Source organism: Dermacentor andersoni, chromosome 4 (genome assembly GCF_023375885.2).
Source record: "Dermacentor andersoni chromosome 4, qqDerAnde1_hic_scaffold, whole genome shotgun sequence".
Taxonomy (NCBI): Eukaryota; Metazoa; Arthropoda; class Arachnida; order Ixodida; family Ixodidae; genus Dermacentor; species Dermacentor andersoni.
The window spans coordinates 184172143-184191006 of record NC_092817.1 but is presented as its reverse complement, the minus strand read 5'-3'; the positions used below and the strand labels follow the sequence as shown (position 1 = coordinate 184191006).

Sequence of the window (18864 nt, the reverse complement as noted above, 5' to 3'; positions counted from 1 at the left end):
AGGACCCAACACTCTTCGCACCTGTCGGTACTGCGATCGCTTGCTCGGGAAGGATGTATGTTTCAGTTGTGTACCGCAGACAAACCTTCCAGTCAGAGGCTAAGCCTCAATAGATCGCAGTGTGGTGGCTGCTCTACTACTGGGCGAGGCATGTAAGAGCGAAGACGTCCGGTCGACATATCACAAACAGGGGGCGCGTCGCAGTGACAAAGCAAGATAAGTAAAACCTCGTTAAACTGTGCCCAATTAAACAGTAGTTTCGTTTTAAAAGTAGTAAAGTCAAATCCCGGCTCAACGGCCAATGAACATAATGTGTTTTGTATCCGCATAAACCGTACCAGCTTATTGCGTACGTATGGGTTAACACGTAGTGTTTCCACTTTTCGTCACACAAACACGGTGGTGCATCGTCTCCACCAGGCGGCCTGGCACAAAACAAGCCTCAGAGATCAGAACGGCCTCCAAGTGCCCTTTGCGTTTGCACGTGAAGCTGCATCAACATCGTTTTGGCGCCGTGCCAGAGAGCGTTGTGGCATCGTGCAAGCAAGGACTCGCATCATGCTGAAGCTCGGATAAAGAAGATGTCGTGTGCTCAGCATGGAAGAAAAATTAGACATCGTTCGTGCTATCGAACGTGACACGAAGTCGGCACTGGCACGCAACAGGGGTTTACTGTTGACTACGGTGTATAGCATTTGGAGTGCGAAGAAGTTGCTCGGCAGCGCTGCTGCAACCGCGAAGAGATGTCATGTCGGCTACAAGGTTCGACTTTTCGCCATCCTTGCCTCTGTTGTTGCCGAAGTGTCGCCTAGTGACAGTCGTGAGGACAACATGGAAAGCGACAGCACCCGTGATTCAGGCCCGACAGTGGCAGAAGCTGCACGTTGCGTCAGCCTCATGAATGCAATCGTCATGACGAGAACAACACCCCGCAATAAAAAAGGCGCCTCACAACTTCTGCAACACTACCGCATCCGTGCACGGACAATATGCAACGCCAACGAGTAATCTGCCATGTGAGTGTTTGCCGAGAAGAGTGGGCAGGCTGAAAAGCTGGCTCGCAGCTTGAGTAAGTTCGAGGCTGCTATCGTCGCTGCTAGGCCGCCGCGGCATCAAACGAAAATAACTTTTGTTAGGCGAAGTGAATAAATACTGCATGTTTTTTTCCCCTTTCATCGCACACTCTCCAAGTTCCTATTTTGACAGGTAGGTGGGTGATACCATGCTATTTCGGTTAAGAAGTACTACCGTTTAGTATGTACTTTTTCTGAGCTCCGGCCAACTACGACTTAACGAGGTTTTACTGTATCTTCAAACACTAGAGAGGTACCACTCATGCGAAGCAGCTGGAGCTTGGCGTCGACCCTGTGGGCAGTAGCCATGACCGTGAAGTCGATGACCGGTCCGCCGTGGTGCGTCGCATGGATGGTGATGTGAGAAAATGCATTGGCAACGACACTGAATTTTCTGCTGATGTGACGAATGTTGCTGGTGTATTCAGAAATGTAGGCGAGCTGTCCAATTTCGTGAAGCGCGTAGGAGGTGCTGCTGAATGCTAGGGCGGAAGTGCAGTGCTCTAGCACTATAGCATCTTCGGCAAACCACGTGGCTGATGCCATGCATGGCCATCGAGAGCAGTGCTGCGTTTTGTACTCTGCCAAGGCTGCGAGTTGCTTTCGTGCAAGCAATCTAGCTCTGCAACATGTGTGCCTGGTTGATCACCGCATATTCACGACCACTACATGTCACCACTACATACCATATTTACCCGTGTAGTAGACACACTTTTCCCCAATATACCGAAGGAAAGTTGGGGGTGCGTTCTTTATGCAGGGTAAATTTCATGAAGACATTTTCGAAACAGCAAAAATTGAAAAGCAAGACACTAATGATTTGGAACATGCTTTAGATAACTTATCTCTGCAGTAAAAATACATGTGTACCATTGGCAAACCGAAACTTCACTCAGCATCGGAACCAACAGACCTGCCGTTCAGGCAACCGGCCGGTTCATCCACATCGTGGTTCCACCGTAGAATAAACAACCCACGGAATGGCGCGGCCTGGGCCGTTCGTGCACGGCGAAACTGAACTGAACAGCAATCTCCGATCGCGCCCCAGCTCGTCCTCGCAGCCACTACCAACCGTCCGCCGTTATAGCAAGCATCACTTGGAAGCGCACGCATGTTTTGACAAGCACGCTATGTGCATCTCTTTCCTCGACCATCCTGCTCGCCAGCATATGAAAGTTTATAGGTGTTTGACCAGCATTTCCGTTTTGTGAGCAGATGAACCCTATGTCTCGCAGCAGGCGTATAACTTGACATAAGGCCCATCACACACATCGAAACCCAAGGCAGACAAGAAAGTGAGCCGCGGACACGCGAATGCCCACTATGCCGACCAAGTGCCACCTGCCCTTTCTTCACTTCGACTCTCCCGTGTGCCGCGCCCGACTGCGTATCCTGAGCACTTGCTCTCCTATTACGTCAGCGTAAAGTATGTCAACTGCATATATGTTGCAAAGAGCAACACGAGGGTTGCAATGTGGGCTTGTTGGTAATGCATCTTCAAGGGGAGTATGGTAGCGCGATTCAAAGACGGGACAAGAGAAGACACAAAGGGACACACACAGCGCTGTGTGTGTCCCTTTGTGTCTTCTCTTGTCCCGTCTTTGAATCGCGCTACCATACTCCCCTTGAAGATGCAAAGAGCAAATTGCGCTTTTTCCTCGCAGGAATCTGCGAGGTGCCTTCGCACCAGCACTGGCGGAAAGGATGCGTTAAGCTTCAAGTGCGCTTGCTTTAAGCACATGTGCGAGAGTCAAAGATTGCAGCCTCTCCGAAAAACTAGAGCATGGACGTTTGATCGTAGGACTGCAAAGCAGTAAAGTTGGTGGTGCGTTCATTAGTCGAGTGAACACGGTATTTTACTGTAGAACACGCATTTAAAGCAAACTAACTTAATATTGATTCCCGTCATGCTGTCGGTCCCACCCATCGCTATGTGTCAGCGCTGCCTATGCAGGGGCAGCACACGCGGTAAGAACAAGCTGAGCATTATCGCGGTTGCTCTTTCCGCCAGGTCCTGAGCGACTGCGATAACACTCAGCCTGTTCTTACCGCATGCTTGCCCCAGCCCCTCCTCGTCATGATTTTGCTGTCAGCTGCTCCATCATCAATCAAACCTCTACCTTGGCTGCACTGACACAGCGATGGGCATTCACATTAAGTGCGCTTGCTCTAAACACATGTGCAAGAGTAAAATATTCTAAAATCCCTGAAAAACTGCAGCACGGCCGTTCGATCACAGGACTGCACAAGACCAAAGTTGAGGGTGCAATCATTATGAGGGGGAAAATAAACATCCTAATTTTCAAGAGCAAAGCTGGGTTTATTCAGCGAGTGCATTCACTACGCGAGTATATACACATTTTTTTTACTTTAAATCTCACTGTGGACTTTGTGACTGAAGCCTCAATTGTGCCTGTGCAGCGGTTCATTGTGTCGTGAAACTGTAGGCAAGAGGTGTAACCCACCTCAGTGAGACGTGCCCTCTCCTCAAGGAGCGCACGCGTTGCCTCCGAAGGCTTCTTCTCCTCGCTGGGCTTTGGGTCGTCCACCATGGGCACCAGGCTCTGAAGTGTCACATCGGGCTATAGGTTGTGATGAAACAAGAAAAGAGAATGCCAATGCTTATTGGAACTCTGTGAATGCTGCTTACCGTATTTATTATAAGCTAGGCTGATAGGTTATTCGAATAATCATGTACCAAGCTCTAGGGTCGGCTTAGAGTCGAGATTTTTTAAAAATGTGCCGGTTTTTAATTGAAATTGATAAAATTGTGCATAGCTAGTGCCATCTAGAAAAGTCAGTATTGCAGCTGCTACTAGCTGTGCCAGTAGCCAACTGAAGTAAACGAGCGATGTCACCAATTTTACCTGCATCGTATCAGAGCTAGTTCTTTATTCGGTGGTATCAGTGTGCAGTGTGGCATTATCGTAATGGCACCAAAAAATTCGTTAGTGTGGTGTTCGTAGCAACGAGATTTCACTGTATCAACATACAGATGAAACAAAGAATATCAAGTTTCTTGTGAAATTGAGTAAGAATGGTGCAGAGGTTCATCAAAAGTTGCAATAGGCAGATTGAAAGAATGCCCTAAATGAAAGAACTCTGTTCATGTGGGCCAAGTGTTTTTGGGAAGGCTGTGAAGACCCCAAACACAGTCCAAGATCAGGGCGCCCCTCCATCTTGTGTGAAGATGCAACATGAGATGAAGGAAGATGCAGCAGGAGAGAATGCCACCATGTGCATTCTCTCCTGCTCAGTGACCGCCGAATGACTGTTAGAATGATGACAGAAGCACTTGCTTTGAGAAAGTTGTCCAATTACTAGATTTCGATTGAAAATTTGTAAATTAAGCAAAACTCATTTATAGTCATGTTGATTGCCTTTTTTGACTGCCATGGAATTGTGCATTACATGTTTGTACCTGAACATTAAACTATCAATCCAACTTTCTGCATAGAGATCCTGATGTGTCAGAGAGATGATGTACACCATGTGCAACCAAATTTATAGTCTACAATAATTCCCCTGCGCACTCTGCAATGATAGCACATGAGTTTTTTGGCATGTAGTTCTATAACTGTGTTGAAACACCCTCCCTACTCACCGGATTTAGCCCCTGCCACTTTTTGTTCCCCTTCAGGGGTGTGATGACAATAAAAAAGGAAACGACTACACTGCTGAAGTGCTTAACATAACAGGACTTCCAAAGGTGCTTTCAGCAATTAAAGAAAAATGGAACCAGTGCACTGCGTCTAATTGGAGTACAGTCGAAAGCAGTTACTTCGAACTCTAAAAAAAAAACGCTCATCAGTTCGATCTAGGGCCTAATACGATATAAGCCTGCTACAGAATTGGACTACACAAAAGCACATACCATTCATAAAACCACTTTATTGATGAAACCAGCTTACTTTCGCATGAAATAGTCCTGTATCTCCTTCTGCTTAGGCAACTTCACTGCCTGCGACAGCACGCACTTCTCCACATTGTCTAAAGAGTCGGAGCAGCTGAAGCTGCTACCTTCCACATTCGCACAGAAGTGCCAGACTATTGTGAGTGCACCGATCACCTCAGAAGATGTGGGCAAAGGATCGTCATTGCTTTTCTCATTGTACCTGCTTTCACTTGTGTTTGGTAAGATGTCGGCAATGTAGTCTTCATTTTCAGGCTATCCCGTGGTCGCGACGCCACCACCCACACTCACAAACCCGTCGACCGCTGATCCATCAACAGTTTCCTGAAATTGTGGCAGCTCACTCCAAACTTCGGTGACACTGGCAATAGCTTCATAAGCATCTTCAGAGTCATCAGCGGGCACACGGAAACTGGCACGTCTGATGCAGTTTTTGATGAACCACTTGTACACGGACGCCTCAACGTCATGGCAGTTCATATGAATCAGGCACTAGGTCGTTTGTTCACTTTAGCCCTAATCTGCCCCTTATTCTTCAAGATTGTGCTGAGATGCATTTCGGAAACTTGTACGCTACAGCAACATCCGACTTCTTACGGCGCTCAACTCAATTTATATTTCAAGTTTCATGGTGAGAGGCAAATTCAGTGCGTTTCGCACTAGCCATCACGGCAACATTGCAGAAGGCCCGCAAGGCACACACACAACGAACGAGAAAAGCCGTGCGGCAACTTGGACTTCCACCAGCTTGTACGACGAGGGTACAAGAGCCTCTGATTGGCTGTCTGTGCAAGATCTGTGGGTGAGCCAGGATCATTTTTTGCAGGGGGGTGTCACCGACTCGCCCGATGCGGCGTGGTCCCGGTAGGGAGAGCGGGTTGATGGAGCCGCGCCGCTGGGCTAAACCACTTTTGGGATGTATCAGCGGGTTTCCCCACCACCGTGAGGGAAAGCCAACTTCTGGAGGCACTTCTGCACCACTTGATGTTCGATATATCGGGAGTCGCTGCTATATTTGTTCGATGTAATGGTAATTTTTGCTATATATACTCATAGTAATTACACAGTGTTCATTTGATGTAAACAAGTTCAATAAAGTTGGGTTTGACTGTATTTTGAAAGTGACTACATGGATGAATCTAAAAGCCTGTGAAATTATTCTTCTTTAACATACTGCACATTTTTGGATAGACTTCGTGGCTGACGAAAGTTTCACTGATTGAAAGCAACAGAGACAGCAGATGCAGACATTGATTACTGATTTCCCTCCAGAATTTTCAGTGCAAAGCTCTACGGTAGGGGTTCTCAAGCATATTGGTCCCAAGGAACTCTGCTAAGCTCCATGGAATGCCAAGGAAATCTGCCCCATCCCCATCCTTAATAGAGAGCTTAGATGTAACGTGCAACATGTTTGGGGCCAATGGTGGTGTTGGGCAGGCTACTTTGACGCCGATGTACAATCCATGTGGTCCAAACTGGGTGCAATCGTTATGAGCCAATACAGGACAGCATCGCGACCAAGGCATGCTGAGAAAGAATGACAATATTTAGTGCTTATTGCACGGGGACACTTATAACATTTCATCACAAGGGGTTTTAAATTAGTGCTGGCTCTACCTTCAGTACAGTAAAACATTGTTAATTCGGATTGTACGAGACCGAAAAAAAATGTCCAATTTAATCGAATTACCGGGAGTACTAACAAAACAATAAACAATGCTTACAACATCAACACGCTTTTATTTACTGAATGAATCAGCAAATCTTGTTTCAGGCCCACAACCAGGATTTTTTTCGAAGGGGCCCAACCCAAGGTAACTTCTCTATGCAAATTAAGGGCAGTGTACCTTTAATAGTACAAATGTGAACAATGCCCACCATTCACTATAAAGACGTGTAAATCCACAAAAGGGAATGAAAAATTTGGAGGACGCTTAAGCTTTGCTTTTAAGAGTGAAATGCGACAGCATTCAAACACCCAACTGCTTTTCATGTTTCCAGCAACTGCAGCTTATGTAACCGTACCGTTTACCGAGAAACGCTACCGGTCAGCGCTTTGCACGAAGGCAAGCTTACTGGTAGAAACGCGGCCTCTTGCATGGGTAGATATCCTGTTATTGTTTTGCACTAATGTTTCAGTCTGAGAAGAGCTAACATAAAAGATATGCACTATCGTTTTTCTTTCGCTACATTTGTTTGTGGGCAGCCATTCTCAAAATTTCAAGGAATAACTTTGTAAAGAATGAAAGACAAGGTATGAGTAACTTTGGTGGTAGCTGAGTGGTTGGGTATGTGTGGTTCGGAACTTGGTACAACATTCTTTTTGTAGATATGATACGACGTCCGAAACAGGACTACGACGCCCGATCTTCTGTGGCACGGGGCCTTTAACGCTCATAGGTATCTCACAGGTACGCCTGTGAGATATACCTCTCCTTTACTTGGCAAACAAGGGAGCCACATCAAATGGGCTCGTGCATAAAAGAAGCGTAGTAAGAACACTGCCAAGAACAAGTAAACAAGCAAAAGTGCAAAATAAATAATTCAATATGCAATTTCGTAAAAAGTTGACAGAAAAACTGTAGCCAAATGGTAAAGTGAAAATGCATGTAGTGATGAACAGGGTGAATAAAAAGATGGGGCCCCTGCTCGGTAGTTGGCACCAATTTCAAATTACTCAAAAGCGGAGGGGGAGGTAGGGGCGCTCACTCAGAATTTTCAGGTTCAGTCAAACCCACCTATAAGGATACCAGCTTTAGCAATATATTGGTTATAACAATGAGAAGCTGCTGCACCATCAACTTTTGTATGTTTTCTATGGTGAAATAACCAGCTTACTACAATGCCTCAATGCCGCATTATCGGTTATAACAATTAAGTCTAGCTACTGGGTGTTCGTGCTGAATGGTAATGCAAAATCTTTGAAAAGAAAATAGGAAGAGAGAAATTTAAGCCACTGCACGATGGCCCGCTGCCCCAGCAGCCGCTGTGTGCTAATTTTCCAGCCTTCTCCGCATCGCCAGCCTCGTGTGCCTCTCTCCCTGTCACCCTACCACCCCTCCAAACACAAATGGGCTACACCCATAGATAGCACTACGCCACGCCACCCTCCGAAATACGAATGGACCATGCCAACTGCGTTGCTCCCAGATTGCTCACTGGCCCCTCAATCTGCGCTGTCCTATGAACTGATTAAGTCGCTTGCACTTGCCTTGGTTGGTTGCATCAAAGCCGTTCCTAGCCATGCGGTTTCTCAGTCTCGTTTGACTCACCGCCGAAACGGAAGACGGCTGATCCGCCTGCTGATCAGCAATGCATGTCATTACCAGTGAAAAGAAGGTGCACTGCTATAGATTTGGAAATTAAGTGCTTCTAACCAATGACGCAACCGTCGCGAACGTGCTTGCATCGGATAGCAACGACGGCAGTGATGACGCAGTAGGGCAGGCTGCCTCAATGTTGTCAGGAGGCCTGGCAGATGATTCATCTCTCCAGGGCTTCATTCCCGCAAGGAGCCTTCCACTGCACTATGTGGAGCTCCACCTGAATGCCTTGGAGAAGGATGTCGGCTAGCTTCGAATAAAGCAAGCAAGGCCGACTGACATGGGGTTTTCTCGTGCAAGCCAATGAAATTTTTGTGACAAATTAATGTTGTTATGAGTGGGTTCGACTGTATATACGCGGGTGGCGAGATACACGTGGCAATTTTACCCCAGTGTTTCTTATGGATTTCTCAGGCTGATAGGCTGCCAGAGCAACCCTCCCGCATTTTTTAAAAGGCTTCTTTTGGGGCCACCAAAGCGATGCATCAGCGGAGCTATCGCTTGCAACCTGTGACACACCCCTATTTACAGTTGTTATAGCAGTGCCATTCTTGAACACCAACAATTGCGGCTTGTTACACAATCAGAGCTCCCAGGAAGCAAAGTCAACAGTTAAACGAGTCAACACAATCAGCGGTCAGATGGAGGAATGTGGCGGGGAGCAGCACTGACCTCCCTGCCATTCTAGTTACCTCACAACAGCTCTGCTATCTCCCTATTTAGATTTTTTCTATGCAACCCGGTTATAACAATTAGCAGTTATAACAATGATATTTTTGTGACAAATGAATATTGTTATGGGTGAGTTTGACTGCATATACAGTGGTACCTCGTTTATATGTCCCCGTCATGTGACGGCCCGCACTTTACAACGAATTGGTTTGGTCCCAGCAAAGCCCCCATAGAAATAATGTATTAAAAACATCGATTATACAATGCAATTTATGCCAACCCCGCCTTGTATGACGCCTCTCTAGTACCGTCTCAGAAAAAAGCCCTAAGCAGACGCAGGCTGGCATGTGAGCACACTGCAGCTGGCTCATAATGGATGTGCAATACCGTAGCTACTTGATTGTAATGCAAGTTTTTTTCTTGCATAATTTCTGTTGCTTACACTCGCCTTACATACGAATAATGACAAAATTTGCAATTTCAAAACAAATATCCTAAATTCCACAGTCTTTAGCATCACGTTGGCAACCTGTACCTTTACGTCTCGATCCAATACATAGACGAGTCAACCAAAGTCAAAAGTGTTTTTGTTGGAACTGACGCAAGTTTCACTGTACTTGTGTTGTGGTTACGGTGCTGCAGTACCCTGTGGTCTCTCATGCTTCAAATCCGCTTATTCGTGATATTATAGTGCCGTAGCGCATTCGATATTGTTACGTGTAGCTGGAGCCCAATGCTATATACAACTTATTTACAGGGAAGCTAACGGAAGACTAAAATGGCAACGCTATATCAAGCGGGCCCACGTCGTCTTCTTTCTCCTCAGTGCAGCCACACTGTGGCGGCTGTTCCGTAGCATCACCCCCGGCAGTAGAAGCACCGTCCTGGTGCTTAATCTACACATCCGGGGTGAATCTACACATCCGTGGCAGCTGGGGAGGATCAGGTAACAGCATATTTGTTAAAGGATGGTGGGCAGATTGTTCTGGAAAAAGTGGCCGCCCTGTATACGCAATGCCTCCTGACCTCGAGCGTACCGGAATCTTGAAAGAACATTAACATAATCCTAATCCTTAGAAAGGGGACGTCAAAGAGTTCAAAAATTATAGACCGATCAGCTTACTGTCCGTTGCCTACAAAGTATTTACTAAGGTAATTGCAATAGAATCAGGAACACCTTAGACTTCTGTCAAGCAAATGTCCAGGCAGGATTCCGTAAAGGCTACTCAACAATAGACCATATTCACACTATCAATCAGGTGATACAGAAATGTGCGAAATATAACCAACCCTTATATATAGCTTTCATTGATTACGAGAACGCATTTGATTCTGTCGAAACCTCAGCAGACATGGAGGCATTACGGAATCAGGGTGTAGACGAGCCGTATGTAAAAATACTGAAAGATATCTATAGCAGCTCCACAGCCACCGTAGTCCTCCACAAAGAAAGCAACAAAATCCCAATAAAGAAAGGCGTCAGGCAAGGAGATGCAATCTCTCCAATGCTATTCACAGCGTATTTGCAGGATGTATTCAGAGACCTGGATTGGGAAGAATTGGGGATAAAAGTTAATGGAGAATATCTTAGTAACTTGCGATTCACTGATGATATTGCCTTGTTTAGTAACTCAGGGAACCAATTGCAATGCATGCTGACTGACCTGCAGAGGCAAAGCAGAAGAGTGGGTCTAAAAATTAATCTGCAGAAAACTAAAGTAGTAATGTTTAACAGTCTTAGAAGAGAACAGCAATTCACAATAGGTAGCGAGGCACTGGAAGCGGTAAGGGAATACATCTACTTAGGGCAGGTAGTGACGGCGGATCCGGATCATGAGACGGAAATAATCAGAAGAATAAGAATGGGCTGGGGTGCGTTTGGCAGGCATTGTCAGATCATGAACAGCAGGTTGCCATTATCCCTCAAGAGAAAAGTGTATAACAGCTGTGTGTTACCAGTGCTCACCTACGGGGCAGAAACCTGGAGGCTTACGAAAAGGGTACTAGTACTTAAATTGAGGACGACGAAAGGTGTGTGGTATGGCTTTAGTCTCGCCACGTGAACAATGTCACTTGCAGCCAACGATGACTGCAACGATGAAATTAAGCAAAACTCATTCATAGTAATGTTGATTGCCTTTTTTTGACTGCCATGGAATTGTGCATTACATGTTTGTACCTGAACATCAAACTATCAATCCAACTTTCTGCATAGAGATCCTGATGTGTCAGAGAGATCTACTTAGGGCAGGTAGTGACGGCGGATCCGGATCATGAGACGGAAATAATCAGAAGAATAAGAATGGGCTGGGGTGCGTTTGGCAGGCATTGTCAGATCATGAACAGCAGGTTGCCATTATCCCTCAAGAGAAAAGTGTATAATAGCTGTGTCTTACCAGTACTCACCTACGGGGCAGAAACCTGGAGGCTTACGAAAAGGGTACTAGTACTTAAATTGAGGACGACGAAAGGTGTGTGGTATGGCTTTAGTCTCGCCACGTGAACAATGTCACTTGCAGCCAACGATGAAGCTGAGAGGTTGGCGGGGATGGCTTCATCCGTGACATCGGTCACTTGTCGCACCACACGGTATGGGCCAGTGTAGCGCGACAGCAGCTTTTCGGAAAGGCCCACCCATCGAATGCGTGACCAGAGAAACACCACAGAACCCGGAGTAAAGTGCACGTCGCGATGGTGGCAATCATAGAGGCGTCTCTGATGCTCCTGCAAGGCCTCGAGACGGGTGCGGGCGAGCTGGCGCACGTGGTCGGCGTGTGCGATCGCGTCGCGGGCGTATTCAGTGGCTGAACGTGTGGCCGAGGGCAACAAAGTGTCTAAGGGCAACACGGGTTCTCGGCCATATAGGAGATAGAATGGTGAATAGCCGGCGGTGTTGTGACGCGATGAATTATACGTGAGCGTCACATATGGTAAGTGATGATCGCAGTCGTGATGGTCGGTCGCAACGTACTTCGAAAGCATGTCGGTGATGGTCTGGTTGAGGCGCTCCGTGAGGCCATTGGTCTGTGGGTGGTAGGACGTGCTGAACTTATGCTTTGTCGAGCAGGAGCGGAGGATGTCCTCAACGACTGCTGACAGAAAGCTGCGGCCACGGTCAGTGAGTGATTGGCGCGGAGCACCGTGCGCTAAAATGATGTCATAGAGCAGAAAGTCAGCAACATCAGTAGCACAACTTGTCGGGAGGGCTCTGGTGACTGCGTACCGCGTAGCATAATCAGCAGCGACGGCGACCCATTTATTTTCGGAGCCCGAGAGAGGAAACAGTCCAAGAAGGTCTGGACCAACACGGAAAAAGGGGTTCCGGTGGGAAGTCGATCGACTGGAGACGTCCAGCTGGAGGTGAGGAGGGCTTCTTCCGGTGCTGACAGGGCTCACAAGTGGCAATGTAGTGCCGCACAGAGCGGGCGAGACCCGGCCAAAAGAATCGACGGCGTACATGGTCGTATGTGTGCGAGACGCCCAAGTGTCCAGCCAAGGGAACGTGGTGAAGTTGTTGGAAGACAGTCGAATGCAGGTGTGATGGAATTACGAGCAGAAGGTCAAGGCCGTGTGGATCGAGATTGCAGCAGTATACTGTCCACTCCTTAAGGAGAAACATCCAGAGAGAGGCGTCGCCAGGCGTTGACTCCAGATGGTCGATGAGGGCTCGTAATGAAGGATTGCGGCGTTGCTCGTTGCCGATTTCAAGCAACTGGGACACAGAAAAAACGCAAGCGACGGCGTCCGCATCAGCCGGTTCGTCGACGGGGTAGCAGGTCAAACAATCGGCATCCTGGTGCAAGAGTGCCGTCTTATATGATGCTTGCTTCGAGAGACAAGCAATTTTGATGGATGAAACTCTGCTGTGGCTATGGGGCTTGATGTCGACGATTCGCAGATGGCAGGACTAGTGGGAGCGGCCGGTCGGAAGGGCTCTGTGGACCTCGTAGTGGCCTGGTGTCGTCCCCGAATAATATGGCTGCGCGGCCTCTTAAGAAGTAATTAATCTCAAACAAGCTTGAGGGTGACGCGACCTTGTGTGATCAGTTACAAAGGGATACGAAAGGAGTCGCTCTTGGGTGATCTGAAAGGGATCGCCCAAGAATACCACCCAAGGAAAGCTGTCTCTACTTCAGGTGACGACGATAAGTGAATAGAACCTGTTCCCGAATTGTCCATTTGTTCCGGCTTAGTTGCACAGCATCGACAACATTTGACGGTTTGTTTGTGCATGCGACGATGTTGGGGACTTGCTGCCAGATGTTGCAGCTCTCAAGAGGAAGCTGATGCGTCGCGGCAGGGTAAACATACAGAAAACGATCGCTGATTTGTTTTAAAGCTGAGAATAGAAATTTGCTCACACCTCCACAAATCAAATGCTTGGTTGTCATTTTCTAAAATAATTTAGCCTACCTTCCCTGGAGAAGTGCAGGTTCGTGCTGCGGGCGTATTCAGGCAGTCTGTACTTGTTTTTTGGGCAGGACTGAGCATCACTGCCTATGTTTTTCGTTTCATTATTATACAACACGGGAATTATATGACTGTTTTGCGTGGTCTCCTCAAAGTTGTATAATTGGGGTTCCATTGTATATTGCTTCAATGTATGCTTTTGTATTCTACAAATGAGAATGGCACTTGCCTCTTTACTTTGGTTCCTTAAAAAAAAAAAAAAACTTCACTAACTGAACGAGAGACATTGTTTTAGCTCTCCCCATCCCATTGCCATGCTGCATTCAAAACACGCCCAATCTAACTGCATACTACAAGAACAGTAACAAAGGCGAGATGAACTAGATGCCTGTAAACAAAACGAACACTTGAGCACTGCTTGAAGAAAAAAGAAACAGCAATGGTCAGCAAACAGAAGAGCAACTAAAGCAGACATGCAAGCTCAAGCATAGTACTAAACAGACACTCCATTACAGCTATGTATTAAAGGTGACACCTGCTTCACATGTGAAGGAATTTCTGTGCCCTGGTACCATGGTATTAGTCACTCACATAGGATTCTGTTGCTGAACCATGACCTTTTTCTTTGACTTCACATGAAAGTTACCGTGTATTCTTATGAGATTTTGCAGTCAAATTATTCATGGTCATCTTTGTCACAGCATTTTGCCTTATCCTCTGCACTATTAATCACTTGAGACATGTATTTCTTCTTTGCATCTCATTGAGCAAAAAGTGTGATGTATATGACACGGTGAGCTGTAGCCAAAGCTGCAAGGCTGTGTTGCCAGCCACTGTAAACAAATCAAATCAAATTAAATTGTCTACGTAACTATGATCAACGTTCTGACACCTGGCCCAGCAAACTTATAGTAATAGGCAGCTGGCACAAAGCCCCTCTAATCATATGGTTTCCTGCAATTACTAGGAAGAATTCTCGAGCTAGGGTGTGAGAACTGCAACCATGGTAGCTAAGTCAGCATGGGAATGGTGGATAGTAGTACATGGATTTATACAATGGCACATATTGCAATTTACAAATTGTAGTGGGTCAACGTGCAACGCACTTTGAGTGAATTCTGAGGATGACACGAGTTCTGAGATTTCAAGATATGCGTTCCAAAATTGCACAACAAAATGCACTGTTGCAGCTTTTATACTTCAGTACATAAAACGTATTTGTGTTAAAAAATAAGTGGAACGACAGTTCATCCTTGAAAAAAAATTGACTGTGCTTATTTTAAAGCTGGTCCTAACTTCACCCTCCTGGCTTTAAACGGGTAACTTTGTATATTAACAATTTTCAACAATAATGCATTATTAAAGCAACAATATACAATGATTATGGACATGCACCAAACTCAATGCTTTCACAGGTTAGGACAAAAAATGAAATATTGCTTGGAGATTTACAAAGCTAAAGCGTAATAAATGACACTAAGAGAATATTTAAAGCCAAAAGTACCAATCAATGTACATTTTTCATCAAAACTACACAGGCCGCGTTACCTGCGACTGCCACGCTGACTGCAGGCTGGTTACGAGAGTTCTTGCGGCATATGAACAGTTGCAATGCCTTGGAAAATGAAAAGGACTCTAGTACTCAAAATACAGCAGTCTAAAGTATCAGGAGCGCCAGCGATACAACATCACACAGCCGAATGAGAAATACAACGAAGGTGCAGAATAGCCCACATACTTTTGACAAAGGCTGTACCACCCATCATTCCCATGGTAACTGACCATCTCGGCACTAGAGCGATTGTTTTGTTGGAAACACTGTGCTTCTCGTGAGAACAGTGGCACCGACCTCGATGGGTGTGTACTGGCTGCTGGCCACAGCTGCACTCAGGTCACTGCAGATGCCGTGCACTCGGTGAAGCTTTCTGAAGAGCAGCCCAACATTGCGCAGCGTCTCTTGCAGCTTGATTCGGCGCTCCTCCTGGCCCTGCATGCTGGCAGCTACCCCAGTTGGCGGCTGCACAAAGGTAACCGAGCAGGATGGGGACAGTAAGGACAGGAATGGTTAGACCAAGGGCAACCCCTAGACAGGTGGGTCAACGCAGCTAGTTGGTCTAGCATAATAAATTTGAAGGGCCTCTCACCAGGCCCCGTAGCAAATTTTGGTTATACACTGAAAGTTGTTACATGTCCTCTAAAGAGCGTTCTGCCTAAAAACTTTTCAAATCGGCTCATTAATAACCGAGATTGAAATATTTCAGTGTCGCGAACCCATGATTTCAGGAGGCGAGTTCCACTGCCAAGTGAGACACTCTCTCCACTTGCCCCATAAAGCCTCCGCAAGTGAAATTCCTTTCCGGCATTCTCCCATACCGGACCTCGAGGATCACGTGACGCATACGTCATGGGGCTTGCTGCCTTCTTTTTTTTTTTTCTCCTCGCTTTCTTTCGGCGCAGCGTGCTTCTGCTGACGGCATCGCTCGTGCGCTGTTGTGATTGTCTCGTTTCGCCCAGCACACGAATTTGTCCGCTGTGCACGAGCACACCTGACTAGCGGTATAAATCAGTGCTAGTACACGAATACTGAGGCAGACACAAGCGGATCACAGAGCACGATCCCGCGCTGGAACACATCAGAAAATGACATAGTTTCAGTGTCTGCGCACGTGACAGCACGACGTGGGAACAAGCGACAGCATCACGTGGGAACAAGCAGATGAAACGGAAGTATATCTACCTAGTTGTGGTGCGGAGTAAAACAAAAACATGCAGATATTCGGTTTACGTGTTCTATTATTTCTGTAAGCTTTAATTCGTCTAATCAAACAACATATTACACAAATAACAGATGTTGCCTTGAATAATTCTCAAAGTCACATGTCACCACAAGAGACGTCCCAGAGCAAACACGTGTTGTAGGTGCACGTATACATCATCCTCCGGCTTGGAGCGCAGCGGTCGCGAGGAGAAAGAAAAACAGCGTTCGGTTTGAAATTTCAGGTCTTTTCAGGTAAGGATGTAATACTTTGCAGACACGATCGTTATCACGCAATATACGCTCTGAGCTTGTCGGCTCAAAATAGCCAAACCTGGTGAGGAGCCCTTTAATCATCATCATCAGCCTATTTTTGTCTACTGCAGGATGAAGGAAGGCCTCTGATAGCAATCTCTAATTACCCTAGTCTGACACCAGCTGGTTGCATCTCATGCCTGCGCTAACTTCCCAATTTCATCACACCACTTAATTCTCTGCCATCTCGCGTGTGCTTTATTGGCTACACCCGTTGGCCACGTAATTCACACTACTGCCTTTCTGTCTGTTAATGCATTACTGCAGCACCTTTAACAAACACTAACAAAGAGCAGAAGGATGAGACACACATAGCAGATGTTCAACTGATGTGTTTGTAAACCCAGTGATCAATTGTAGTATGGGCACAGAAATGGGACAACTGACCATGCACATTATGTATGGTATATAAAAAGCAAACTTCTTTTTCCGCCAACATCGCTGGGAGACGGTATAGGCCTAGGTCGCTGGATCTGGGGCCGAGAGCCCTTGAATTTCGGTAACTTGACCAAGTTTGATTTAGCATGATGCTACTGTCATGTGGTGAATGTGGGTTTTTATATATATCTGTATAAAAAAATTCAAGGGGCACTTAGTCATCCCAACGTAGATGAATGTGAAACCATTGCGACCATTGCACGATGCCTATGCTCTTTCACCCATCTTAATTTAACTTCACCTTAATTGACACCTTGGTCGTGGGTTCAACTCCTACCAAAAGGTCGACATTTCATAGCCTTTTTGTACCACTGTGCGCTCACGGCGACAATGCCGGATTTTCTGCCTCATGAGCCATTTAATGCTTTCGCATTAATGAACATTTCAGTCTGTGTTTTGCCTTCCATTCTTGTGGTACCATCTGTTTGCGCTGTTTTGTTTCCAAGGGCATAGAATTTACCTGCAGTGCCTTCAGGGTCTGGAAAAGCTCAATAGCCTTGGTCACAATCTCCTGTACAATCTCCTGGCCCATGCGACACATGATGGCCGTGTTGAAATCCTTGGGCTGCAGGGGGGCCACCGGGTCACCGCTGCCGTCACCCGGGCCGGGTGGGCCCGTGGGCAGGAATCCCGACGGACCGCCCATGGGCTGGACCGGCGACAGAAGAGGTGGACCGAGGCCCCCCGGTCCTGCCCCTAGTCCAGGACCCCCTAGCACAGGCCCGACACCCAGGCCCATGTGCTGCTGGGGCTGAAGCGGAGGCTGGGGTGGGGCCTGCTGCTGATGGTGGAGGTGGTACGGAGAGGCCATCGCACCGAGGCCACGCCCCCTGGAGAGGCCACGCCCTCGGCCCCCTCTCCCTCTCCTGGGCCTCGTCAGTCCACTGCCCTGCAGAAATGGGGGGGGGACACCCAATAAAATCACACACACACACTGTGCATCGATCATTCTTCACTGGTGCTCCACTCACAAGTGTTTTCAATAACTGCCTAGGGCACTTAGCATAGTAGGTGGTATGCACACCTGCCATCCCATAAGCTTTGAGATTCGTAACGACACACAAACAGGACAAAGGGAGAGGGTGAGAGTAGAACGGAAGGAAGCAGCACGCAGTTTTGTTTATGTTTACCTTGAGTTCACACCTTATGTTATATGCTGTTTATTTACAATTATTTACGTTTAACGCAGCAAGCTAGGATCAGCAGACGCTTAGAAGCAATACAGTGTTTTTAGATCAGAATGACTTTTTCAGCAACTTTACTGTTGCCAATTTAGCCTACTTCAGGAAATTGTCTGAACAAACTTGCATGAAGCAAGTAGCCCTTTGTTTAGTGCCTTGCATTGCCTCAACAGGGCAGTGCAGGTACCATCGCAATTTCTTTCTTGTATAATGTATTTTAAGATGAAGCTTTCTTAGCGAACTCTCCTGCACTTTTCTGACGTGGATGCTCGGTGCTGCTTCTGTTTTGCTGAATTGCTCATATTAAAGAAAATAATAATTATGTGGCTGATGGTGGCACCCAACCTCTGCATCCCAGTACAGCAGGCCGATGCTGTAACCATTAGGCCCCAATTACACACATACTTCTATCACGCCAGCACGAACTAGCTTCTTGAGATGATCACTACGCGTGTCATATTGCATAGCATGGGCACACAAGCGCACATGAATGCATGTGCCAATTTTCTAAATGCCAAACATGCAGGAATGAAACAGGCAAATTTATAGCATTAGACTAACACACTTCACACAGATTCCAATATATGCAGGCATGTACCCAGGATTTTTCTTGGGGAAGGGGGGGGAGGAGGCAACCCAAGGTCACTTCTCTATGCAAATGAGGGGGGGTACCTTTACTAGTACAAATGTGAATAATGCCCATCATTTACCACGAAGACGCGTAAACCTGCATAAGAGAAATGAAATAAGGTGTATCTTACAGGTACGCCTGTGAGATACAGCT

The 18864-nt window shown here is 46.7% G+C and overlaps 1 protein-coding gene across 5 annotated transcripts in view; it reads right to left on the bottom strand.

Annotated features, from left to right (window-relative positions):
- LOC126530614 (mediator of RNA polymerase II transcription subunit 30-like) overlaps positions 1 to 18864 on the bottom strand; it is an 88723-nt gene that overhangs the window by 12276 nt on the left and 57583 nt on the right. For all 5 annotated transcript variants that reach the window (XM_050177877.2, XM_055070666.2, XM_072287989.1 and 2 more), the window contains 3 exons: positions 17360 to 17788; positions 15241 to 15408; positions 3539 to 3655 (listed from right to left, as the gene is read on the bottom strand). In XM_050177877.2, the coding sequence (XP_050033834.1) occupies positions 3539 to 3655; positions 15241 to 15408; positions 17360 to 17788 (714 nt within the window). The remainder of the gene's footprint in view (positions 1 to 3538; positions 3656 to 15240; positions 15409 to 17359; positions 17789 to 18864) is intronic.